This window comes from Mus caroli, chromosome 6 (assembly GCF_900094665.2).
Source record: "Mus caroli chromosome 6, CAROLI_EIJ_v1.1, whole genome shotgun sequence".
Lineage (NCBI taxonomy): Eukaryota > Metazoa > Chordata > Mammalia > Rodentia > Muridae > Mus > Mus caroli.
Genome location: NC_034575.1, coordinates 139,070,107 through 139,096,707, shown reverse-complemented (window position 1 = coordinate 139,096,707; position 26,601 = coordinate 139,070,107). Strand labels below are relative to the sequence as shown.

At 42.3% G+C, this 26,601-nt stretch overlaps 1 protein-coding gene across 1 annotated transcript in view; it reads right to left on the bottom strand.

Annotated features, from left to right (window-relative positions):
* Positions 1 to 26,555, bottom strand: part of Pde3a (phosphodiesterase 3A) — a 247,770-nt gene extending 221,215 nt beyond the window's left edge. Inside the window, exon 1 of the mRNA XM_021165315.2 lies at positions 25,204 to 26,555. Coding sequence (XP_021020974.1) covers positions 25,204 to 26,157 — 954 coding nt within the window. The 5' untranslated portion in view covers positions 26,158 to 26,555. The remainder of the gene's footprint in view (positions 1 to 25,203) is intronic.
* Positions 26,556 to 26,601: the final 46 nt, after the last annotated feature.

Sequence of the window (26,601 nt, the reverse complement as noted above, 5' to 3'; positions counted from 1 at the left end):
TTAAAATGTATTAGCATAGCTGAAAACCTTCTTGAAATGAGACTAACTCCTTAATGGTGGCCTGGACCTAGAGGAGCCCATAAAGAACAGGATTCAATGCCTGACTTTGTGCATGTAAAAAATCTTTAGGGTTTGACTTGTACGCAGAGTCCAGACAGGCCATACTCTCACTGCACCGGTGTTCACGGCCATCAGCTTTGAGATGGGAGAAAGGGAACCAGTTTCAAAGAGTTTAATTTAAATTGGTGGGGGGGGATGTCTGTCTGTATGTGTTTTATGTGTTTGTGTCTGCATGCATGTTTCTGTCAGTGTATCTATGTGTGTATGTGTGTATGTGTGTTTCTGTGTCTTCCTGTGTATGTATGTCTGTGTGTATGTTTGCGCCTATCTGTCTGTCTGTGTGTCTGTGTTTGTGTATGTGCATGTGTGTTTGTGACTGTTTGTGTGTTTCTGTGTGTATCTATCTATGTATCTGTATGTATTATCTGTGTGTATATCTGTCTGTATCTCTGTGTGTATGTGTATCTTTCTGTGTGTCCATGTGTCTGTGCATGTTTCTATGTGCATTTCTGCATGTGTGTATGTGTGTGTGTGTGTGTGTGTGTGTTCATATGTGGATGTGTGTGTACATGTGGGTGCATGCACGTGGCAGACAGAGGCCAGCTTTGGGTTTGGAGGGGGATTGTTCATCAGACTTGTTCATCTTTTATATGTATTTTATTTTTCAAGTCAGGATCTCCCCCACTGGTCTAGAACTCATGACATAGCTAGGGATCTGCCTGTCTGCAGAGCATTTGCTCCATCCACCATTTCCTCGCATGGCCTCCCGGGCTTATATGAGGGTCTTCATGCTTGTATGGGAAGGAAGGGACATATTTCCAGCCTAAATGATTAAAGTGTTAGAATCATTATCACACCAACCAGTTCCTAAAGCATGCTTACGGATAGATAGGAGAAGCTAGGTTTGAGGATATTAAACATTACACAGTAACCCAAAGCCCCAGCTACTACAATGCTGAGTCAGGGCCTTTGTTAATTCCAGGCTTCCTCATCACTTCTCAAAGATCAATATTCCTCTTGAAATATAGTAAGCACAACTAGTCACGATGCTGAAAACTACAAACTATTCTGAGAAGTTAGCTCTCAAAACCAACTGTAAGACAGACAACACACTGTCATCGTAAGGCAGTCCAGCTGTGGTCATATTCACTGTTTGAGTGGGAGTTAGATAACTGTCCAGTTTTTTTCATCAGCAAATCATAGAAGTTATTTGCAATGCCTAAAATTATAACAATTTATATTTCCTCCTGTTAAGTCTACTAATTTTAGCATGTTCCCATTGTTCACATCGACCTACACTTAGAATTAGGAATCTCCTCATTAAATTATGTCTTCAAAGCCAGTGAGGCTGCTCAACAGGTAAAGACAATAGATGACCTGAGTTTGTTCCCCAGGACCCACAGAGCAAAAAGGGCAAACCAAGTCCTACAGGTTGTGTACTGACGCCCATATGTACACTATGATGTACTCAGACAAGTTCTCAAATAAATATGTGATTAAAAATTATCCGTGCTTCTAAGTTTTTTGACAACCAGAAATTTGGTAATTATCTTTGCAGCATTTATACTTGATAGACTGCTGAAGGGGACCCAGTGAAGGGCAGAGCTCTGGTTTTGTAGACCCAAGCTATAAATTCTCTCGTGCCCTTCCCTAGCTCACCACCCAGAGCCAGTGTCATCAGCTTCAACGACAGGACTGCATGCCAGCCCCTGAGATAAAGGCAGCAATATGACCAGCTTATCAAGCCAGGGAAATGTTAATGGCCCCAGAGCCTGCTGCTTTCAGAAAGGTGACTACAGAGGAAAACAACTCACAGAGATAAACAAGTGAAAAGGAGAACCTCGAAGTGGGAGACACTGTTCTCATGAGAACGTAGTTTTCAGCATTCAAAACTGGGAAACTAGAAGGTTTCTTCACGTATTGCAGAGTGATGACATAAAAGATGGCGCATGTTGAAAATGGAAGACTCACGGCTGAAGAGATAGCTCAGCAGGGGAGAGCATAAACTGCTCTTGTAGAAGACCCCTATGGTTCTCAGCAACCATGACAGGTGACTCACATCACCTGGAACTCCAGTTCTCAGGCATCCAGTGTCCTTTCTGGACTCTGATGGCACACCACACTCACAATGTACAGACTGCATACATAAACACATGTACATAGTTTTAAAAACTAAAAAAGATCCAATTCGTCTCTTTAGACTACCCATGGGTGATGACTATTAATAATTTGGCATTTTTAAAATGTGAATAACTTTATCTTGAAGGCGACATTTTTATAGATCCTTACAACTGTTGAATAGTTTGGCTAGCTACCTAACACACACACACACACACACACACACACACACACATCACCCTTATATATTATATCTCTCCATTGAACTAAACTTTCTATAAGTTTTTAAGAAATTCACCTCTGATATTTCTATCATCTCACTCCCTGGATAACTCTCTACTACCTTGCATATAATCTGAAATCCCATTCTAGACATGACTATGCCTACTCCACTGAACAGCTGGTACCTTCCCAGTTATAAATACAGTTGTATATGACTGAGCAAGTCCACACGGTAGAACTGAGGATCTACATTATAAATGCATAGACTCGGCCTAACTACAGGAGGCTATGGAGCTAAAAAGTAGTGGAACAAAGACCTGCCCAAATACAATCCTGATCCTGCAACTTAACCCCTGTTCTCTGTGGATTCCCCCATTATTCTATTGCTGCCAGTCACATTTCAAATAACAAAAACTTGAGTTATTATTTAGCTCACATTCCTCTGTTTTTTGTTGTTGTTTTTGTTTTTGTTTTTGTTTTTTGTTTTTCGAGACAGGGTTTCTCTGTGTAGCCCTGGCTGTCCTGGAACTCACTTTGTAGACCAGGCTGGCCTCGAACTCAGAAATCCACCTGCCTCTGCCTCCCAAGTGCTGGGATTAAAGGCGTGTGCCACCACGCCTGGCGCTCACATTCCTCTGTGTGTGAAGTGCTACTATAAATGAGTAAACAGTATTGTTTTTTTTTTCTCAACCTTGCCCCCAAACATGCTGTGTGTCAGTCAATTCTTTGTCGTGGATATTTCAGAAAGTGTTATAAACCTTCTGTTTGTAATGTGTGCATGCCTGTGTGAAGGTATGCATATATGAGCACAAGTACACACAGGAGCCAGAAGAGGGAGCTGTAAACCCTGGAGCTGGAGTTACAGGTGGTTGTGAGCCACCTAATGTGGGCTCCAGCCCTACCCTGAGCATTTTAGCATGTTAAACATCCTCCTTGCCTATTACACACAAAACATTAAGTTGGTGCCATACTTCTGATTCATAACAATTATAAACACCACACACACACTGCCCAGTATCTCCTGTGAGAAAATTATCCTCAATTGATAATTAAGGCAATACCTAAACATGGTATAAGCCCAATAGCAGATGCAAGCTCTTGACTTGCATTTCTTCGACAGTGATTATAATTATAGCATTTGGTACTTTGAATTCAAGAGGATGACAATGCTTTTCTGATCTGCTTATATTATGACAACTAGTGTTTAAATTGGGTCTCAATACTTCAGGTGTAAGCTTTAAAGTCAATGTCATTGCATCGCAAAATACCTCAGTGCTTGAAGTGGTGAAAAAAGGGTTTCATTTTTATCCCAACTCATGAAAAATAAATGCCTTTCAACTTTGATGTAGAAATATCCTTGTAGAATATTCTGTATTGTAGCTATTCTCTGCCTCATTTTCTTTTTAAAAAGGTTTATCTATATCTTGCAAGTGTGGACCTATAAACTACAAAAACTACCTTTATGAGGAAAAGTTATGAAATAGTCTGCCATTCAATGCTTAAGAAAATAAAAATAAAAATAACTCACGTCAAAGTAAAACCAGTGAAAAGACTGTGAGACACTGTTCCTGGCAAGATTTCTCCAATGGGGCCTCAGAGAAAGCCTTTCCCCTGAGCTGTGTTTACTTAAATCTCTTCTCACAGGACCTTTGAACAGGACAGGAAAGGCAGGTTCCTGTCCTACTCAGAACAGTTTTATAGAGCTGTGAAGTATAAACTTTTCTCATATCAACACACCAGATGGATATGACACACCCATAACTGAGATTCACTACAGCATTGATTTGAAAGGTTTGGAGGTCTCCCTAGGGAGAATATACTAGAATTGAGGGCAGCACCATGTGTGAATGAAGCCTACAGGGCCAATCCCATGAAAGCCATGGCTATAGCCATCATGAAGAACTAGCCTAGGATGTGAAGTTAATTTCCACACTGACAGCACTGATAAACCTTAATGATAGTTTTAAGAGCACTTGTAATTTAATGCATCAAATCTCAAGCCTTCCTTTTCCAGTTTCACTTTCAGCCTACCCACCTAGACCTTTCATTTTAGTTATAAAGTTGTCAAATTGGCACAGGTGAGAAGGCTCACCAGCTAGAGATACTCACCGTCAAGCCCGATGATCTGAGTTCAGTCCCCAAGATTCATAGGATGGAAGGTAAAAATGGAGCCCTGTAAGTTGTTCTCTGATGACAACTGTGGCATGTGCACACACAGAGAAAATAAACTGCCATAGAAATTTTGAACATACTTGTCAATTTGTTTCTTTTTGTGTAATAAGGAGGTGATACACACAAGAAAAGTCAGGTCACTATAGCATTCTATAGACATCTATGCTGGTAGGAGTCCTTGCCGAATGAGGAGAAAATGGGAAAATGGAATTATACTTGAATTCCAAGGGCCAAACAAATTTATGGGGAGATACTTCTGCCTGCCAGTTTTCATTATCCTAGACATACATAAATCACCAGGGGTTGATGCAGGAAACCTCAGCTATCTTCCCATCTTTATCTAAACCAAACAAGAACAGAATGTCCAAAGTACCAAAGCATAATACAGACAGACAGCGTTAACTCGTGTGAAGATCTGCAGAGCTTTAGCTGATAAAGACTGTAAATCGACAAGTGGTTTTACTGACAAGAACAAAGGAGGAAGAAAGCAAAGACAGTCTTCAAAAGCATCTCTCTGCTAACCAGTGCTTTGTCATCAGGTGTCCGATGAGTCACACATTCTCAACTCCTGCCTGCTCGCCCACAGTTCGACATCGAGTCAGTCTAGAATTGATCTAGACAAATAGATGTTGGAAGAGCCTATAAATTATTTTAATGCAAAAAAGATGATAGTCATATGCTACTTTGTTTCAGTCAATCCAGGTCAACAGTCCTGTGCCATTCTGCACACCCCATTTTCAGAATTCTTTACCAGGTGAGGGGGAGGGAACAAAGAAAGTGTAGAAATGCCAGGGGCAGAAATTTAGTACCTCTCACAGCAAGGACTGGGCAGAGTAACCAAAATGTAGTACCTCTCACAGCAAGGACTGGGCAGAGTAACAAAACACACTCATGAGAGAGCACAAACATTTGATTCTCTCTTTAATTGCCATTCAAGGCTAAGACAGATCGTCAATGAAACTTTTCAGGAAGCCAAACAAAATATATAGATAAACAAAATTTTATGATATGCAAGGTCAGGTCAAGAGAAACACTGAGAGCAATGGAGACTTGCCACAAGGGAAATGTCATTTGAACAAAGAACAGATATACCATTGTGTTCAGAGAGCTGGCTAGTATTGCTACTGCTACAATGCTCACACCTATTTGTGCACATGTACACACACACACACACACACACACCCCACTCATAGCCTCACATACATATTTTAAAAAGACAAACCAGGGTAAGAATACCTCAAGAAAATAATTGAAATAGAATCTAATTGATAATTGTCTAAGGTTAATTTTGGGGGCTGCATAAACAAATTAACAAATTAATTTATTCAATGGTCAGATAGCCCAGCATTCAACTGTTCTAGATTAAGAACCTTGGCCATGTACTTTTCCAATATGATGAGCTTTATGAGGCTTACTCAGAGTCCCGGGGCAAAGCTGAGGTCTATAATGACCCATCATCTCTCTCCTTGGAAGACTCAATAACCCAGTGTACATCCACCAAGATTTGGGATGCTGTAGCATTTCATCTCAAATAGAGGACAGCTGCTTGTGGTTTGATGCTGCTATTTTACTTTTGAAGCAGAGTTATCATATGTAGCCCAGGCTGGGCTCAAAGTTCCTATGTAGCTAAAGATTGAGTTTGAACTCTGGGATCACCCCAGCTCTACTTCCAAATGCTGGAACTTATACATAACTGCACATAATATGGCAAACTGTTAGGGAGAGGTCTCTATATCTACTGAAATGACTTTTCTATGGTGAAGTTCTAGACAGAGTAGTTCTGAAGGGCTAGATACAACCAGCACAGGGAAGGTATGGAGTACATTCATCTCATGTAGTAAAATGCACTTTGTGAATAAATGAAGTAGGTAGCCATCAAAAGGACAAGATCACATGAGATTGTAAGGGAATCATCCGACCCAAACAAACATCAATTCCCTCTCTCACCCCAAAACTAAAAGAGCAGAGCGCATGTCATTTCTCAGATAGTCCTCACTAGTTTCCAGTAGACCCATTTTTTATGTTTTTTTTTTCATTTTTATTGGTTATTTTATTTATTTGCATTTCAAATGTTATCTCCCTTCCCAGTTTTCCCTCCACAAATCCCCTATTGGGTGCTCCTCCACCCACGTATGCCCACTGCATGTCCCTGGCAATCCCCTATGCTGGGGCATCCAGCCTCCACAGGACCAAAGGCCTCTTCTTCCATTGATGCCAGACAAGGCCATCCTCTGCTACATATGCAGCTGGAGCCATTGGTCCCTCCTTGTGTCCTCTTTGGTTGATGTTTTAGTTCCTGGGAGCTTCAGGGGTTCTGGTTGGTTGATATTGTTCTTCCTATGGGACTGCAAACCCCTTCACCTCCAGACTGAGCACAGGGACCCCAGTGGAGGAGTTAGGGGACCCGGTTTTTGAAGTGTCAGTACCCTTTATGCCTTCTGCCATTGACTTCTGACTGATCCTGCCAAGGAAACTGTGTAGTTTATCTTCATCATCTTTTCTTTCCGCCCCCAGTATCCTCAGAGATCTTCAACACGTTCAACAGGTGCTCATCCTCTCATACCCACATTGTTGCTCTGGGTCACTGTTACCAAAATTATGCTTTAATTGTCCCCACCACTCTCCTTTAAGAAAACAACTTAACGTTCTGACATTCTGTGTACACAGAACCATGCTCAGATCCCTCAGTCCAATCAGAGGCACTCCATTTTTCATCCTCCACCCCCCCCCCATATGTTCCATCCTTTAAAATCTCCCATCACCCACCCATCTCACTTCAGTGGCAAAGTGAGGCTCTCTGTTCCACAAATCTTTCATGGAACATAGAATGCAATCCACACCTGGCATCCAACTCACTCACCCTCAAACCTTTCGCTCTTTCCTCCCTCAGGTCCTCTGGGCACATAGCCCAGAGGAGAAACATAAAGAAGCATTCCTTTACACGTGCCTTCTTCATAGTGCTCCAAAGCTGCTGAGAGCCCATGCACTATTCGCATAAACATATGAAAAAGTCAAGCATAAATTTCAAAGAGAAGGAAGAGCAGAATTTTACCAGAAATCTATGTTAAGAGAGTGATGCTATTCCAGCATTAAATTTAGCTATGACCTTTCTAGAAGGCGACGTTCTCATGACTGCATGTCAGAGCTTTCATCCCTGGGCATTTGTTAATGCTGGGGTCTTGACTATAAACATGGGAGGGAAGGGCACAAAGGCAATCCATTTCTGAACCCTACTCTCTCCAAGGCCCCCCACTTTCTGGCACGTCGTGGGCACTTTTCAGATGTTCTGGAATAAAAACACAAACAGAGAAAGGTTTTCAAGAAATATTCCCACAATCCAGAGATTTCCAGTTGCAACATCGGAGCCAACCATGCTAAAGATGACTTTCCCACTAGAAACGAGAAGAATTTATGAGTGAGCCTTGCCACTTTGGTCTTCCTCACAGTTTTAAGTCCCCAGTGTAAATTAATAACTTGACATCTGGATTGATGAGTTATAGCCTTATGATTACTGTGCCTTGGCGAAGGATAAACTCTGTTTTGTGGAAAAATTGAATCTCTGACCTGTAATGATGAGATCTGGAGTTCAGCCAAATGCTAACTCCAGTGCCAGCCCCTCCCCCCACAGCATACACTCAGAGAGGGACGGCCTACCAGTCCCTGCTACCTTAACTCTGGCTTTCTTCAGCACAACCAGCTTACAACCATCCTCAAATAAACAAACAAAAAGCCCAAAGCAGGAACGCTGAGAGCCCACTCACTAGTTAAGAGCATGTGCTGCTCTTCCCAAAGAACCAAGTTCAGTTCCCAGCACCTAAGCTGGACGCGTTACAGGAAATGCCTTTAAAACCAGATCCCAGGGGAAGCGTGTACTCATGTGTACACACATACATATGTACCCACACACATATACACATGAAGAGCACACCAACTGGTTATCTAACATCACATGTTCACCCCAGAAAACATGCATACAAATAGCATTCCACAGACTGAGCAGGTTGTGTTTAGGAATATATATATGTATGTAAATATACATAAATGCATGTAACAACAATAAATGTAAAAAGAGGCCATGGATTTAAAAGAGAGCATGGAGGGCTATGTTGGAGACTCTGGAGTGATGAAAGGCAAGCAAGAAATAATGTTATTATAACGTAAAACCCATCTTTAAAAATACAAAAACAAAAGCAAACAAAAATACAAAAAGTATATAAAATACTTGAATAGTCCTAGGATTTTTAGTTTTGGGTTTGGGGTAATGAGTTTCTGTGGTTTTCTGTTTCCTACCTCTTGTTCTATTACATCTGTTTCTGAAAGCATTTTAAGGAATATCACTGAGATTTTATTTGTCTGAGTGGGTTTAATGCACTTAAATGTGTGACTGCAGAAACTAATGTTTCTCTAAGTAAAAAGGCATGTGGGATAATTGTGACTGTGGAGATCATTATTAAAATATCATATATATGCATGGCTTTATTTCTCTATTCATCTATTTAAACCAGAATCAGCAAACAGAAATGGACAAAGTCGCGTTTCATGCAAAAATGCAGGGAACAGCCAATGGAACTCTTATAAGCAAAACTGAAACCCACCTATGTGCATTCAGTATAATTCAGACAGAACAAATATTAAATATAGGAACTCCTAATGTCTGTGTATGGCTTATCTCTACTGCCTCAGGAATCTGTTTCCAGAGATGCATGCTGGAGCATCCAATTTTATAAGAAACATCTGGTCTCTCCTACCTTCTGGATCAAGAGGCAGGATTTTATTTTCAAACACTCTTGGCCCATATTGAATGTGATATGACCATCCAGAAGCCCATTCACAGGTGCTGTTTCTAGGTCTCCATGTCAAACAACCAGTAGATATTCTTAATCCAGTTCCCTAAACAAAAGAAAGCCTTAAGCTAGGCCTTTCTAACCTTGAAGAATAGCCAAGCCATGCCCAGTCTTGACATGTCAGTTTATAGCATGAATTGACAACCTTTCCAGTGACCAATGACAAAGGTATTCAGGTCTGACTTGTTTTACCCTCTTCTGTAGTAACACTTTTCACATTCTAATAGGAGGCTAGCTCCACCCGTTCTTTGCTGAAAACCCCTGGTTGGGGCTCAGTGGAAGGAATACTTACAATTATGGTACTTAGGCACATGGAGCCAGGCAAGTACACTCAGAATCAAGGTGTCTCTGACCTTTCTCCTACCCTCAGTGATGACCTTCCCAGAATCCACTGATGCTAATTCCCTTAGGCAGGTGCAGGGAAGAACTCTGATGATGCCTTATCTTTCCTAAGATTCTGGCCCACAAATTGATTTTCTCTCTCTTTCTCTGAAACCTTATTATCTACCACAGTAAGGAAGACTGGTGACAAACCATGTTTGTCATAGGAGTTGGTGCCTTGCTGGTGAACTCACAATCAAAGAAAACCATTTATAAGTGACATCTCACTCCCAGGGTCTATTCATTCCCCTCAATACTCAGTCATTATGACTGAAAATAGTGCAGTCCCCCCCCCCACCTCCTCTCCTCTTATGCTCGATGAAGAATATGGATGTCTGCACTTCCTGGAGCTAGAGGGTGAACACACTCCATTTTCCCCATGAGCACACAAGTGATTCCTCATGTCTATCCCACTACTAATCTGTCTACTGCAGGTTCATACAAACTCTTCAGCATGATGGGAAGTGTCCCTTTGTCCCTAAAACTTCTGTGGCATCAGATCTCCTTTGGAGAAAGTCTTCACCCTCTTATGATGAAGCCCGCATGATGTGCAGAAGGTTTCCTCCCTCCCTTTGCCTTCATGCATCTCCTCCACTGTTGCAGAAATGAGAAGCAGAGGGTTTCCTAGGAGCAGAAGGGACACAGACCACAGCAGACTCTCACAGCTGCCAAGGCCAACTGAAAATAACCACCGCAGACTAGACTGACCAATCATTCAACAAGTGGAAAAATCTGCAAGAAAAGCAGCCCGAGGAGACAATCCCATAAAGGCTAGTTTACAAAGAGTGCTCTGAGGAACAGTATATGGATAAATTATTACCGTCTTTCCCTGATGGCCCTGAGTAAATCAAAGCTACATTGATTAGGCTTAACAGATATTATGCTTTAGAAAATAATGGGACTGAGGGTAAATAAGGAGGAAGGGGAAAGGTTTCCTAAATGTTTTCCTATGAAGTTGTATGGTTTACTTCATATTATGCCCATAGTATATTCAACTATTACAAACTAAGGTAATATTATGTTCTTTGGAGCTATAATAATAACTTGCTACATAAACAATATAATTAATAACAAGGCAATATAGTGGGTTTCAGTGTGTAAGAACTATTTTCAGGTATTACTTCTCTAATGGGCCTTTGGTGTTAGAATCATATTTATTTTTAATTTGAGGATTATATCACATTCTACTGCCATTGCTTACAGTTGCCCTACAGAACTTGATGGCAAGACCCTATTGCTGGAGACATCATATTTTTTAATCACAGGACATAGAGAAACCAAGCAGGCACTGACCTGGAAGGTTGTATGCATGCTATTAGGGGAGGAAAGTAATTACCCATCTTATCGGCTGTGAACCCTGTGAGCCAAAAGTTAGCAGGTTGTCTTGAGAGGTGTATCAGCTGGTTCAATAATGGCACAAAAATGGGAGGAACCCTCATTCCTGATACTGTTGTCATGGCCAAAAACCTGTAGTGGGCTAGGTCACAGAGGCCTACCACTATTTCTCTGCTATCTATGCATAGTGATAAATGCCCCTAAGTTCTTATTTTTATTCCTGTCTATGAGCACCTCATCAGAGAGGATTCTTTTTACAGTAGATCGAGATTAACATGAAGACCTACAACTGGTCAGCAGGCAGAGAATAAGGGACTATGGAGTACTCATCTCTGAATACTCTTGATACTGAATGAGTACTCGTCTATATTCCACCCCATGCTCCCAAGGCTCGGGGATCAACACTGAAGGAGGGGAAAGACTTTAAGAACCAGAGGTAATGGATACCTATACAACATAATATTTGCAAGCAACACATGACCTCACAGCAGCTACGTCTACATCGTCAGGAACTGCACACAGTCAAGCCAGTCAAAATCGCAATTTGGATGGAAAAAGAATTCATGAAGTCTCACCTCTATCTGAACATCCATTAGCAATTGGTGGCTGGTTGGGGACAGTCAGTTCTTTTCAGAGATGCGGTCCCTAAGCTCCACAGTCATTCATACACAGGCAGGGAGCCCTAACTAGAGTCAGTGGATTTTTTTAAAAGGAACACATGAAGCTAACAATTCTGAAAACGGATTTGTCTTTCAAAATAAAATATGGCTTATAATATCAGCTAGAGCCTGGGTCACCTCAGAAGCAAAGATTGTGTGGGATTACATGACACAATTGGATCACAATGGCATCACCATCCATTCGGTGACTAAGGTCAAGGGCTCGATCAACTTTTGTAAGTCCCTCTCCACCCCTCAACCTTCTCCTTTGAAGCCCCTGTGCCAGCTCCCCCCATTCCTGTCTGACTTGTTGGTGATGCTGTGTATTTTCCAGGGTCTGTGAGCAAGTGCGTGTAACTCGTGCTGCCTAACTTGGCTCTTCTTACATCTGGCTTGTAATCTTCCATGCCTTGGCTGAATGCAAAGGTAAGAGACTGTCCTCATTTTCCAAGAAAGACATCTTTCCTCTTCTTCCCATTTGTGTAACCTCAAGAATCTTACACTTAGCTACACCATTCTTATAATACAGGTAAAATCAGTTACATTCAAAAAGTGTGCATACATATACATTTTAAGACTTTGGTCTGTCACGGTCTTGCATTTCTACCCAACATTAGTATAATAACTTGTTATTTAGTCTTTGTGACAGCTTTGTGAACTAGGTTTTCAGGTCAGAAAAATGGGTACAAAAGGAGTAACGTATGTGCTAATCTGAAAAGGCCTATCTTATGAGTGCTCAAGTTCACAAACTATTGTCATTTTCAGTTCTGTGGTTTTTGATTTTAGACACCAGGTCTCATGTATCCCAGGCATTTCTTAGGCTGGCATGGAACTCCTGATACTCATGTCTGCACCTCTCAAGTGCTGGGATTAGAGGTATATGGCCTGATAGTTAGCTTTCACAAACTACTGGGTATGTGCTCACACATATGCACACAGTTGTCTGCACATGGGTTTGCAAATTTGCTTTCCTATCATACTCAGCCTTCTCAGAGTTAAGTTCAGAACTATTCAAGTCAGGCTGCAAAAGTCAAACTGGTCATAGAACGTAAGTGGACCTAAGTTTGTATCCTTGTATCCTGCATCCTAGACAACTTGATTGCTCCTTAAAACACTACAGTGATTTATAACCCACTAAAAAGTCAGACTATTTGGTGAGAGGATCCAGGGATATGCACTTAAACAGCTTTTTCAAATGATTTTTCATTTATACTAGATCTTGAGAATCATAAATGTCTCAACTTAAAAACATACAAAATGATGAGGAATTATATATGTGAAGCCTGACTATCTTCTCACAGACTTTAAGACTACCTATATAAATCTGTGAGTCGTTGATGTTCACTGTTATAGATCATAAGCCACAGTTTGCTTTACTATGCACGAGAGTTATATAAGAATAAATAGCAACAGAAGAGTTTGGGGGAAGGAGATAAGAATGCAAGCACACTGAAGCCTTCAGAAGGCAGCAAACACAATTAGGTAGAGCCTGGGATGGAGGGGCTTAGATACCATCAAGTAAAGTCTGGGATGAAAGACTTAGATGTACCTGTTGACGTTTTTAATGCTTTCTAGTAACATGAGAAGCTCAAGTTCACACAGAATTGCCATTAGGTACATTCATAAGCCAATGTGACAAACTGGCTCAAGAATAGGAATCTATATCTGGGAAGTCCACTTAAGAAGGCTCACCAATGTACTTTTGGTCAAAAGATATATTCTTAGCCAGTGCATATCTTGAGTTGTGGTCCAGTATCCAGCAGTGCGTTTCTTTTTCTGCCCCAATATCATGTACCCCAAAGATAGCACCAGAACTACGTTTAAAGCATTAACCTCTTGATTCTGATTATGTTTTTTTTTCCTGCCTAGGCAAACTTTAGCGTGAGTTATGCATACTCATTTTTATGGGCTTGCATTTCTGACTGACACTTTATGTTTGAGATAACTCACTTATCAGCACTCACTCGTATCTCTCTCCAACATTCCCAGCCAAATTCTCACGCTTTGAACTAGGACGAGTTAAGAGCTGGAAGAAGTTTCACTGTATACATTTAAAAACTGTAGTTCTCCGAAAGGGTTCAAAAGAGCTAACCAACTGTGACTCAAGTAAAAAGGAATAAAGAGATCGACACTATGAGCTACCACTGAATAAATGACAAGAGACCTGTCTAGAAAAGTGATGCCAATTACAGGAAAAACAAGACCCCGAAGAGAGTAAAGCCAGTTACAATCTGAAACAAGACACACACAGCTCTGTTACTGTCAGAGCTTTGCTTCTAAAGCCTACATTAAAATGTTTAACACATTCACAACTGGCCTGACCAGAATTTGATGAAGTACAACAAAGTTAAGTGTAGAACTAACCTCTCAATTTATTGGTTATTTTTCAATAGAAAATATTTTTTTCATTTTGTCAAATATTCAAAGAACTCAACTTTGAAAATTGACATTAACAGAAATTGAATCTACGGAGATAATTGTCAGCTACAAAAAGAGAAAGCAACCACCATCAAGCGTCAGAGCTTCTTCCTAAATGTCTGACTAAGTTTATCTGAGAGTCAAACCAGTCAAAATAGCATAGTCAAATCAAATCTTATCTCAATGGGAAGACATCTCTACTGAGTACTAAAACTGGACCAGCAAAACTTCCCTTATTTAGTTGGAAAAAAATTTTTTAACAAGTCAAATTCTATTAAACACCAGTACTGCAAAGGTATGGTTCCTGTGTAAGCCAACCAACCTTTCTTTCCTCTCTCCATTCCTTTCCTTCCTTTCCTTCCTCCACCCGTCCCTCCCTCCCTCCTCCTTCTCTTCCTTCTCCTCTTCTCACCGCCCCCCCCACAACCCCATCACACATTATAACCCAGGCTGGCTCTGACCTCATAATCCCCCTACTCCAGCACCACAATGGCTATTTTTGTTGATATGCACCTCCATGGCTGGCTGTAGAATTCCTTTGTAATAACCCTTTGTCAGTTGCTGGGGCTGGAGAGACGGACGGGTCAGTAGCTACAAACCCTTACTAATCCTGTAGCATAGCCAGTTCAGGTCTCACACTCATTTCAATCACCTATAACTCCAGCCCAGGAAGCTCCAACACCCTCTGCTGGCTTCCAAGGGTGCCTATTCTCATATGAATGCACATGCACACATACATACTTTATTTAAAAACAAAAACAAAACAACAACATTGAAGCAACAATGATCTTGAAGGTAGATTTAGATAATCTTCAGTTATCAGTGATCTAAAAATAAACAAAACACATTATGAACATGAAATTTCCCTCTAATGAGGGTGCAGGTGAATTCCCTTTATGGGAACCATCACAGAGAACGTTTTAAAAATGTTTTATTCTTTATCTTTCTGTGTATGGGTGGCAGGCTGTATGCGTGAAAGCACAGCACGTGCACGATAGAAAATGAACACAGTCCCCGAGCAAGAGCAGCCTGAGCGCTTAACCACTCAGCCGTCTTTCCAGTTCCATACGATATATTTTAAAAAGCAACAACAACAAAAAATGCCAACATCATGTCAGATTTGTATGTTCTCAGACTTATCCATAGCCGCTTTTCTTTGCTTTAAACATTTTAGGCTCTCCCCAATCTCAAGGGACTGGGGGGAGTAAATATTTTATTTAACGGATATTTCTTTTCCATCCACATATCCTGCCAGCCAGCACCTACAAAGAGCAAGGCGCTCAGCCAAAATTTTCTAAGGGAAATGTTACGGGTAAGATGGGGAGGCTGAGAACTTGATTTCTCTTCTAAGGAAAACTGTTGAGGCCTGACATGGTCTCTAGTTTCTTTCACTCCAAGTCTTAGAAAGAAAATACCTCACAAGGCATAAAATACTCAGTAGGCTCTCTCCTTCCAAAGTTTGGGGTCCCTGCTATAAAGACTGGACCCTAAAACACTAACCCCACAATTGGGGGAAGGGGCTATGGCATACTTTTATTTTGATCCTCTGAAATTCTTTGGATCAAAACAAGCAAGAAGACCAGTTTCTTTCTTTCTTTATTCCCATCACTTTCAAAAGGTGATAAGCAGTCCACAAACTGGCCAAAAGACAAAATACCCACCCTCAAACCTCTCTGTGATGTCAAACTTCCTCCAGGTTTATCAAAGTGTATAGTATAGGCCTGGAGAGTAGAAATACTTGCCGTAGCCTTTGCATAAATAAATGTGCCTTACAATGACCTCAGGAGAGGGAAACAATTTATTAAAAGCCTTTTAACCCCAAACCACAAGCTTCTTGCATAAAATCACTCCAGTGTTCTCTAAGTTACCTGTGGAGGACAGAAAGGCATTCCGTACATTTTTAGATGCCCTTGAGAAAAAGGGATCTTTGGGTAAAAAAAGGACATTTTGAAAAATGGAGATGGAAGGAGGGAGAGAGGGTGTGTGTGTGTCTGTGTGTGTGTGTGTGTGTGTGTGTGTGTGTGTGTATGGAGAGGGTGAGAGACAGACAGAAAAATAAGATGAGTAGGGAGAAATTCTACAAGACAAATAAATAGACTTAACTAGGGAAAGGAGAGAGATGGCTAGCTACATTTAACTGTAAAGTATTTCAAACAGTGAATGTCTACTACACTGCATATTCTTTGGGTAGCTCCCTCAAGTCTAAAGTCAACTTTACTGTCATGAACCTATATAACCACATTACTTCTCTCCATCCAAATTTGGCCAGCTGTGTAACATGATTATATTGGTTTGGGAATTTTATTAATGATTTCCAGGGTGATATGTGAAAACCTAGGTTATTTATCTTTAATCTGAAACGTAAATGTAAAATAACATGCCTTGACTCAAGTGGCTATCTGTGCCATGCTCAGATAAAAGCCATTGCCCATGGAATGCATGCATTACTTTAAAATGAATGGTGTAGATCCATACTTATAGATATAGACACGAGAAACCATGTCATATATGAAGTGTATTCTTTCATTAATTATCCAATGAACGTTGAGCTCCATCTAGAATTAATGAATCCATGGACTATGATGGAAAATGACTTCTGACACTCTGAGACTTCTTCACCATGGAACTCCAGGGTTCTGTGTACAGGACAGAGCCCCATCCCCATCTCCTGTTTCCTTCTGCTCTTATGACTGATGTCTATAGAAGCATAGTGACAGGTGACTGGATGGATCTTCACAGATGACACTAACAGGTCTGCCCCTTTCGTTGCCAGTGTTAGGAACACAACATCCTACCTTACAAATGTAAGTACTTTCATTGTCAAAGAGGACACACTGATCACCCTGGTCACATGATATGGAGACAGATGTAATCCTTGTCACAAAGAAAGCCTGGAAAGACAGACTGCAGTTAACTATGACACTGCCATGAATCAGATGTACAGACTCTTCCCTAACACTGCTAAATTTCGCCAGATTAAAAATAACTACGTTTGCATCTTCAAATACTGATGAAACCACTAAGAGAAGAAAATGGCAAACATACAGTTGCCAACTGCGTGAGTGGGACAAAAGGCATAATCAAAGTTATGCCAGCACCAGAAGTACAGTCTGGGACATGGGAACCTGAGTCTCTTTTCCTCATAGGTAAAGATGTAATGTCATCCTGCTGAAAATGTAAAGCACCAGTGGCCAATTCGGTGGCCATCAGCCACAAGTGTTACCTGACTCACAAGCAGGGGGGTAGAAAAAACTGAAACTGCCTTTAGTGTAAAACACATCTTAGATATTTAGCTCACTACAAGCTAACGGTAACGTGTCTCCATTTTCTCCTTAACTACCTGCTGGGTCAACTATAGTATTACTATAAATTGTATTTTCCCTTTAGTCCTTTTATGTAAGTTAAATATGGTGTTTTTTCCCCATTAGTTTATTTACTTATTTATTCATTTTACACAGCTGACTATAACACATACAGAGAACCACAGCTACATCTGTGTTTTATTCTTACTAGATATATAAGGCGCTCACCTAGGAGGCCAGCAGGACTGCTTTCATCAAAGCCACTGGGTGACACTGTTCTCCACAAAACTGACACAACGAAGTCAATTTCCCGGCAAGGCAAAAAAAGACACATGTACAGGATGTGTACGAGTCACACATGCAAGTGTGCACACACGCTTACACGTGTAAATACACACAAGCATGACCGCCATGGCCGTGTATCTCGTTCAGACCACTCATTATCTCAGGGTAAAAGGCTTGACAGGCCTTGGACTCTCATCGTTCTGTTCGGGACTTGCAGATTTGACAGCTCGAATGATCGTTCATGGGTCCCCTAATGGAAGGCAGCTAGGATGGAATCAGCCATGAAGGAGGAAGTTAGTTTGGGGCCTTTCTCAAAAGGCTTTCAGTCCTTACAATCATAAGGCTCTCATAGGCTCCCTTAATATCACATGTACTTACATTTTTATGGCTTCTGGAGGAAGCCGGGCAAACTAATCTAGGGGAACACAAACAGCTGTTTTCACTTACAAAGAGGGTTTTATGGCTTCTACGGTCATTTTTGTGTGGGTTGAGTTTGAAATCCTAAACATCTTTCTTTCAATCAATTTCCTTGAAAACAAACAAACAAACAAAACAACCAAATAGCTGTGTATAAGTGGCCACTGGAAACCTCAGTGGGGCAAAATGATGACTCTGCAGGTAGACTCTGCAATGCCGTATAAACATTCATAGGAGGGACAAAGCTAACAGCAAAGCACTCCTACCCCAGAGCCTGTCTGGAATTCGCCATTTCATTTCCATAGGGTAAGACGTTCTGTGTTATTTTTACTTCGGATGTACAGTCTTCTAAATCAGACTGGCGATCCCGGTTTGGTCCCATAGGTAAAATTGCAAATGATGTCTAGGCTTGGCACTATTCACCACAGTCCCTTCCTGACTGTGTCCCAGGCAGCCAGAGCTAGCTGACTGACCTTCGGTTCAGTTACATGTCCCTGGTCTTCCCTCCATGCCCCTCCCTGTGAAATCAGGCTCCCTCAGATCTTCTCACCACAGCCTAGCCCTGTGTGGAGCATCATTCAACATCGCTCTCTAAAGATCCAAGAATGCATTCTTTTAACATATAATGTGTCCTATGTCCAGTAGTATTTTATCTTTACTTCAAAACCTACTGTCAGTACACACTTGTTTCCATTTCTAATAAAACACTCTGCATTTCCAAAGGTAAAGATGCTTCACATTTAAAACATTTGTGTTTAACATTTCAGTGCTGGAGAATTTCCATTTATCTGACAGTATGGCAACCTTATATAAAATCAAATGAAATTTTCCATAAAATTTCAAACACGAAATTTTGCAACAAATGAAGGGGTCCTAGATCCCGATGTAAAACCTGCTCTAAGAAGGTATTAGCTACATTTCCCTAAGCTATTTCTTTCTCTTTAGCTTTCTGCGATAGGGTCTCACGTAGCTTGGTTATCCTCAACCTTTGTATGAAGTTGAAATCTGCCCTCCTGCTGCAACCTCCCAAGGGCTAAGATTGACAGACGTGAGACTCCACATTCCACTCCCCCCACATTTCTCTCATGGTCATTCACACATTTACTGAGCTTTCCCCTTATATGCAGACGCCTAATTTCCCAGGTGCTATGCTAAACCCTGGAGAGACATGGGCTGTATCTTCTCTGTGTGTACAGTTTTGACACAGGTGGACAATTTTAGCACAACATTTAGCACAAGGCCTGGTGCACAAACGTGCTGACATGAGAGTTGGCGTGTTGACCGACACAAGGCCTAAATGGATCACATTAGCTTAAAGGAGTGTTTCCTTTTAAAATAGTACTATATACAGGATAAATAGTGTAACCAATTCATGTTTTTGACAATTATCCACCTGTGAAAAACCCATATCAGCACCTCTTTTAGAATCTCACCCATGGGAATAAAACTCTGTGTATTTTATGTTGCAAACAGCACAAACTTAGATGCTTAGCCCAGAGTTAAAGCGATGATCAAAGATGGCCTTACAAAAAAAAAAAAAAAAAAAAAAAAAAAAAAAAATTGTAAAAAAAAAAAATTACTTCCAGTAAAAATATCCTCAACAACAAAAGTCCATAAAAGCAGTTGTTTCCTATCACAGAAAGGAATAGAACGGTATCGGTTCATTGGAAATTTAACAACCTTAACAACACACCTAAAATGTGAGAACACAGAAATTTGGGGGCTCTCTGGGGTTCTCCAGAATTATTTGCTAGGACTTCACTAGACAGATGAATGTGGAGTGCAGGCACAAGTTGTGGTTTCAGTCAGCATGCAGAGCTTTTAGAAAATACGATTATTAAATATCACACAGAAAAAAGGGAAGGAGGAAGACGCCATGGGTCAGAGATCCACAGGAACTAAGAAGCAATCCATCACAAGTGTGTGTGTGAGTAAGTATCTGTCCGCAATGCTAAAGAAACATTGCTAGTGGCCCAGTGCAAATGTTTCAGCTTGTCAAAGTCTCTCCAGACACGACGCAACACAATAGTGGCATTGATCCGGGGTGCTCACACCCATGTTCTCTGAAAAACGCAACTTCCACCCTAATCCCCCAACAAACTCACTCCTTTAAAGGGGTCAAATAATGGGAGTTTTCAATGAAGTCAACATAAACTCCGGCAAGCTGTGGCCAGCACGAACCATATTAATTAAAGAAATTTTAAAATAGAAGTGGGCTTATTGGCTTGATACCCACATACCCCCGACAGCAGAAGGATTTCTAACACAGAGAGTTCAGTGTGGCAAGGGCATTAGGTATCTAGGAGCTTGCAGCCATGATTCTCAGAGCTAAATCTCTGAATGGAATTACAACAAATTCACACAAATGTCACAACAGATATAATCCGTGTTTTCCATACCACTGTCCTTCACCCAGCCCAAGTGTCCCCTCCCCCCAGGCTTTTCCAGATGTATTTCATACACAGAGTCACTGTTCTGGTTGTTTATTTAATTAACATGACAGCCCAGCACACACTGTTTCTTTCAGTTCTACAGTTAAACTTTTTACACTTTAGACTCAAGACAGAAAGAGTAAAGTGACTGTTTTCACTCCTTCCAACCTCTGGAAATTTATATAGATTCTCTGACTATTTCTGCCAGTTAAAATGGTCCTTTGCTATGCTTTAAATATCAGTATTCACAAAGTTAAAAAAAAAAAAAAAAAAGGTCACGGGAAAACAAAACATTATTTTCCCCACTTTTCCCAGGAGAATAAGAAAACCTTGTTTTACCTTTTCAGAGGTTGACATTAATTAATTTTAATTCTGTCAGCAAGCCATAATCAATATTTCTGTTTCTATCATTATAAACTGAGGAATAATAATGAGATATGATAGAAGCCACAATTTAAAGAGCCACAGTTCTTAAATGTGTTCAATGTAAGAAACATCAAAATACATTTAGAAATTTAAAGTGTGCTACATTGTCTATGTTCGGAAATAGGATATGGCTTTATCCGTGATAGAGTCCTTGTCCGGCACACGTGAGGTCACAGGTTCAATTCCCAACATCACCAAAACATTTCTGCCATTTTAAATACTGAATTTCTACTAAGGCTGCCTGCAGGACTCTATGATGGATCGATCAGTGGGTAAAGACACTTGCCACCAAGCCTGATGACCGGAGAGAGATGCCCAGGACCCACATGGTAGACGGGAGAGCTAAATCCTGCGAGTTGTCCTCTGAACTCCCAAACATACACACTATAGTGAGTATGTATGCATAAACTCATGCTTACTGCACACATGTAACCGAAAAACAAACTGTCTCAAAAATTATTTGAGAAGAAATATTTCTGTACTTTGTACTGGGAAAGCTATCAAGTTCTATTTGTTTTAAAGTAATGGCATTTAAGAAAGCCCACCATATGCCAACCCTCCAGTGAGTACCAAAAAGAAACCATTATCCTATCTTTTTTTTTTTTTTTATTGTTTGCATGGGAGGTTGGAGGCACTGTAAAATACCCTTTTCACACCAGTGGTTAACAACTTGACCCTCTCTGCTACCGAACTTATATTCCAATGCAAGTACATTTACATAGGCTAGTGATTCTCAATGGAACGCTTAAAGAAATAGTCTCAGGAGAGTATAGCTTTTGCTTTAGTAAGGCAAACAATATATCCTGTACATTTCTGACTGCCTTTGTGTCTATCACAAAGAAATTAGTCATTAATGTGGCTCAAAGACATTCGTGGGGGAAGCAGGATGACTTCTGCCTTTTCCCTATGAAACCCTATATTTAACGTATTAAATTCTTAACTTGTAAGTATAATAAAATTACATTTGGTTTGGAATCCATTAGAAATGAATGGGCAAGCTGGATTCAGTAATTTCAGAGAAGAGAATGTCCAGTAGTGTTCTGTGAGGCATACAAGAGAACAGGCATGCCTCAAGTATTTTCCAAAAGTTGAGAGTTGCAGAACTAACTGGTGTTGAAAATAAAACTTATTGGTCACGGTCATTCAATAAATGCTGGGTACTTCTGCATATTGGATGTTGGCACTGGTGCAGAATCAAATTGACAAGGTTATAACTGTCTGTCGCCAAATGTGAGAATTCACTTCCAGAGGACATAGACACCTTAGCAAGCCCCAGGCTTCCCAGACCATCAGCCTAAAATGTGTCATTTAGCACACACATCTAAGAACCTACGCTCAGTCTTGAGGATACAGGGTTGGCGAGACTGGGCAACAAAGATGTTGTCAACTTTGTTCCTCATTAGAAGACACTTGCCTTAGGACACACCTGGTGCCTACCCCAATTCTCTGACCAAAATCTAGACCTGCATTTCCTTTCTTTGCTGCAAATTATCTGTGCTACAAATTCATTTCTACGGGGAATATATAATCCTAGACTTCAGGGGAGGAGAGAGAGAAGGACAGAGGGAGGTCTGCTTGTCTTATGAGAGTTTCAGCATATATTCTTTGGTGCCTCTTTAGAGAGAGAATTCACAAGCAGTGCTCACTGTCACCCACACAGAGAAGAGCAATGTCCCAACTCTCTCACCTTTACATTCCACAATGGGCAACAGCTATGTCAGTCGGTTCTTAAGAAACCTCTGTCTTTCGTGCCTTCCAGCACTATTTAAAACTCACTGGTTGCCTACAAGAACTGCCTTGTTCAGAAAAGAACTAACCAGACAGCACCCGGGGAAGTGGTAGCTGTTCATTTTATACTTATGTTCATTCTGGACTTCGTCAAGTATGCAAACGATCATGGCACCCTTTGCCCCTTAATCAGAAGTTTGCTTCCTTGTGATAAAAAAGATAAGCCATTTACTATATGGCTCCCAACCTTTTCACAGAGTTCGGCCAACGTATGAGTTGTCACCTCACCCTACTTCAGAAGATACTACTCCACGTCAGCACCGCCCAGTACCCACAATTATGTGTAGCAACACCTTTAATGGCTCATATATAAAAACCAGGCTTCAAGGGTCCCGCATGCACCCAGGGCCTCCTGTCAGCCTGAGTGAGAGTGTCTTGATTTACAACCTTCTTCATCAACACAGCCTTGAAGAAGAAGAATTCCCAAAGAAAATGATCGGGATAGATGATAAACGTGCACTATCCAAGTAATTACTGCTTTTCAGGATGCCAAGTTCAATGACAAGAGGTAAGATCATCCCAGTCCCTCTCCAGGGAGAGGAAAAAAAACCTGCACACATGTCTAGTCTATGTTCATCAGCAAAGCTGCTCTGGTCACCTGGAGGCCTTCTGATCTCAAATCCACTCTGAACTCTCTTAATCCAAAACGTCAGAAATTTAATTCTGAGGGCTAAGTGGCATCACTGCAGAGTCAAATTACTTCTGATTCAATCCAGATTTTTCCTATAAGCTAGGCTTCAATGTTGGCAAGGACGACATCACATTTCCCTTTAAGTTAAAGACAAGTGTGTTATCAGGTGTTTTTAATAGTCAAACTTTCATTCAAAAACATATCTCTCTCTCTCTCTCTCTCTCTCTCTCTCTCTCTCTCTCTCTCTCTCTCTCCTGCATCCATCAGTACATAACTCGTTATAACAATTTCCAAATTTCTATACAAAGCATCAGTCAGTGGCCTGTATTTTCCCTTGACTCTTAGAACAGATATAAACCCAGAAATATTTGTTTCTGCTAAACAAAAAGTTAAATAAGTACATTTGTTTTACAGTAAGCGCAAGCATGCACTGCTGTCATCCAGTCCACAACAGAAAGTCCACGAGCTATCCATCTGGGTAATCAGCTCAGAGACAACCCAACCACTCACACCATATGGTGACTGATATATTTCTAAGGGATAGCTAACATTTATCCCTAGGATAACCCTAAAAGAAAACGCTTACTATATCATAGGGACAGCCTTTCAATCTGAAAGTCATCCTAAGGGGATCATGGGTAGGTATGAATTTAAATAGAAAAAAAAAAGTGCAAATTTCTATTTAGAGTGCAGAATCAGCTTTTCCAACCCCTTCAACAAATGTCAGCCCTGGTGGAGAAAACTGAAGCAAAGACCTTAGGTACAGCTTGTGTTTAAAATTGGAAATGGCTCTCCTAAACTATGCAGGGTAACTGTCCCATGACACTAAAGATGTTTGCAATCCCCTCCCCCAAATAATTACTGGGAAACTGCTGCACAAACTTCACTCCAAATTCCACTCCCCCACCTCCTCCTTCCTCCAAGACACATATCGCTAGCAATCCTAAGAGAGTCTGGATCAATACTTCCTGCAAACCCTGAGGAAGTCTCTTGAATGTCTGTCTCTCCATTTGGGTGTATAAACGCCCATGAGGAAGGTTACTTTTCTGAATGAACAATAAAAGCATTGCGCCCAATTCTGTACCATTCTAAAGTTCACACATAGCCCTAAAGTGTAAAGCCTCAGTTCAGAGTTCAACACAGTGGTGTGTAGCAACTAAAGTATATCTAAAAGCAGACTGGCTGCCATCTGATGCTGTGTCTCTAAACAAGAGTCACTGCGAAAACAGCCCCTGACCATCCAGGATGCCTGCCTGGCTACTGAAACTTCCTTACTAGTTTTTGTAACTGTTTACCTGGCACTTGATAAGAAAAAATTATCTCTTTAAAGACACAGAAATATAGAAGACGCAAGTGCTGAAAACTACTTGCAATAAATAAATAACTTCCAAAAATTCAGGGAGGACAGAAATGCTTCAAGAAACGCAGGGAATCAAAAACCAGGTGTAGGAGATTTGAAAACATGGCCCAGCTGTGGAAGTCCGAGTAAGGCCACTCTGTTTTTTTACTTTTTCCTGTTTTCTGTTGTTCTGGCTGTAAATTACTCCAAGAGACCGAGAACGGGCGAAAAAAAGAAAAAAGAAATCTTTCTTAGTACAGTGTAAAGTTTTACTGTTTGGCAGGCTGGCTTCCCGGCCGCCTGCGCCCCACTCCCTGCACTTTGACTGTTTCAAGTTTCCCAGGAGCAACCCCAAAGGCGCAGCCCCAGCTTACCTGCTCCCTGGGTATGCAGGGCAGGGAGGTCCTCCGGTGAGACTTGCTACTGCAGCCGGACATCTCGCCGGCCACTACCGAGCTGGACCGCCTCCTCCTCTTCCACCCCGGAATCTCTTCCTTGGTCCTCGCGCTCAACTGGGACCCAAACCGCTCCCTGGGCGGAGCCGGCCCGGAGCACTGCGGCAGGATCTGCTCGGCGTACCTGGCCAGCAGCAGCCCAAGCACGGCCGCCAAGTATGCCAGGTAAGGTCTCCAGGCGACCTTGAACCTCTCCAAAGAAACCAGGGCCACCGTCCTGAGCACGCTAGTCCAGGCGACCATGAGGACTCCCAGCCTCAGCCTCAGCACCAGCCATGTCGCGCCACCTAGGCAGCTGAGCAGGACCCCCGCGGCGGGCAGCGACAGCAGGCGACCGTCCCCCACGCCCAAGGAGAGCTGCACCAGCGCTTCCCCGGCGCAGCAGGCGGCCAACAGCGCGACGGCCAGAGGCAGGCGCACCCCGGCGCGCAGCAGGCACAAGCCCATCCAGAAGAAGGCGCACAGGAGACTGAAGAGCAGTGCGGCCGGCTGCAGCCAAGGGCTGAGCTGCGCGCCGCCCCCGGGAGCACCTCCCCGAGGGCCGGGGAAGACGCCCCCTCGGGCTCCTTCCTCCTCCTCCTCCTCGGCCGCCGCCTCCTGACTCGTCTCCAGCTCGCCTCCGACCTCCCCGCCGACCAGCCTCACCAGCAGCGCCAGCAGCACCGACAGGGAGCCCGCGCACAGCGCCGAGGAGAGTTGAGGCGAGCGCCGGAGCGGCTGCAGCGCCAGGGCTCCCCAACAACAGCCGGAGCCCCGACGGGATGGGGAGGACTCGCCACGATGGCGGTGGTCCCCTCTTGCCACCCGGGCGGGACTCGCCCCTCCGAGGCCCGGCTTGGCTAGGTCTTGGGCGGCCTCGCCCCGCACTGCCATGCTCTGCGGACAACCCCCACCCGTCCCACTCGCGCGTCCGCGCTCTTCTCGAGCCCACACTCTCGGAATCACTTCTTCTGGATCTAAGCGAAGTTCCAGCCTTGCAGAGAACTCAAGAGTGCGAGCTGAAGACTTCAAGTTGGCAGCTAGCTGGATCAGCCTTGGAATTTTCAACCCCCACCCCTCTCCTTTTCTCTTTCTCTCTCTCTCTCTCCCTCTCCCTCTCTCCTTTCCTTTCTCTCTTAAAAGTCCTCCGCTCCACCCTCAGCCAGAGTTTATACCCTGCGGGGTCTCTTCCTACTTCGGAATTTTAACACTTGCTCAACTCACTGAGTGCTCAGGGACCGCTGATGCTGCGGCAGGCTGGGGCACTGGGCGAGCTCAGGCCATTCTTGGGCGTTCAGGGCCGGTAGGTGTCTGACCTCCCCTTCTCCCTTCCCTCAC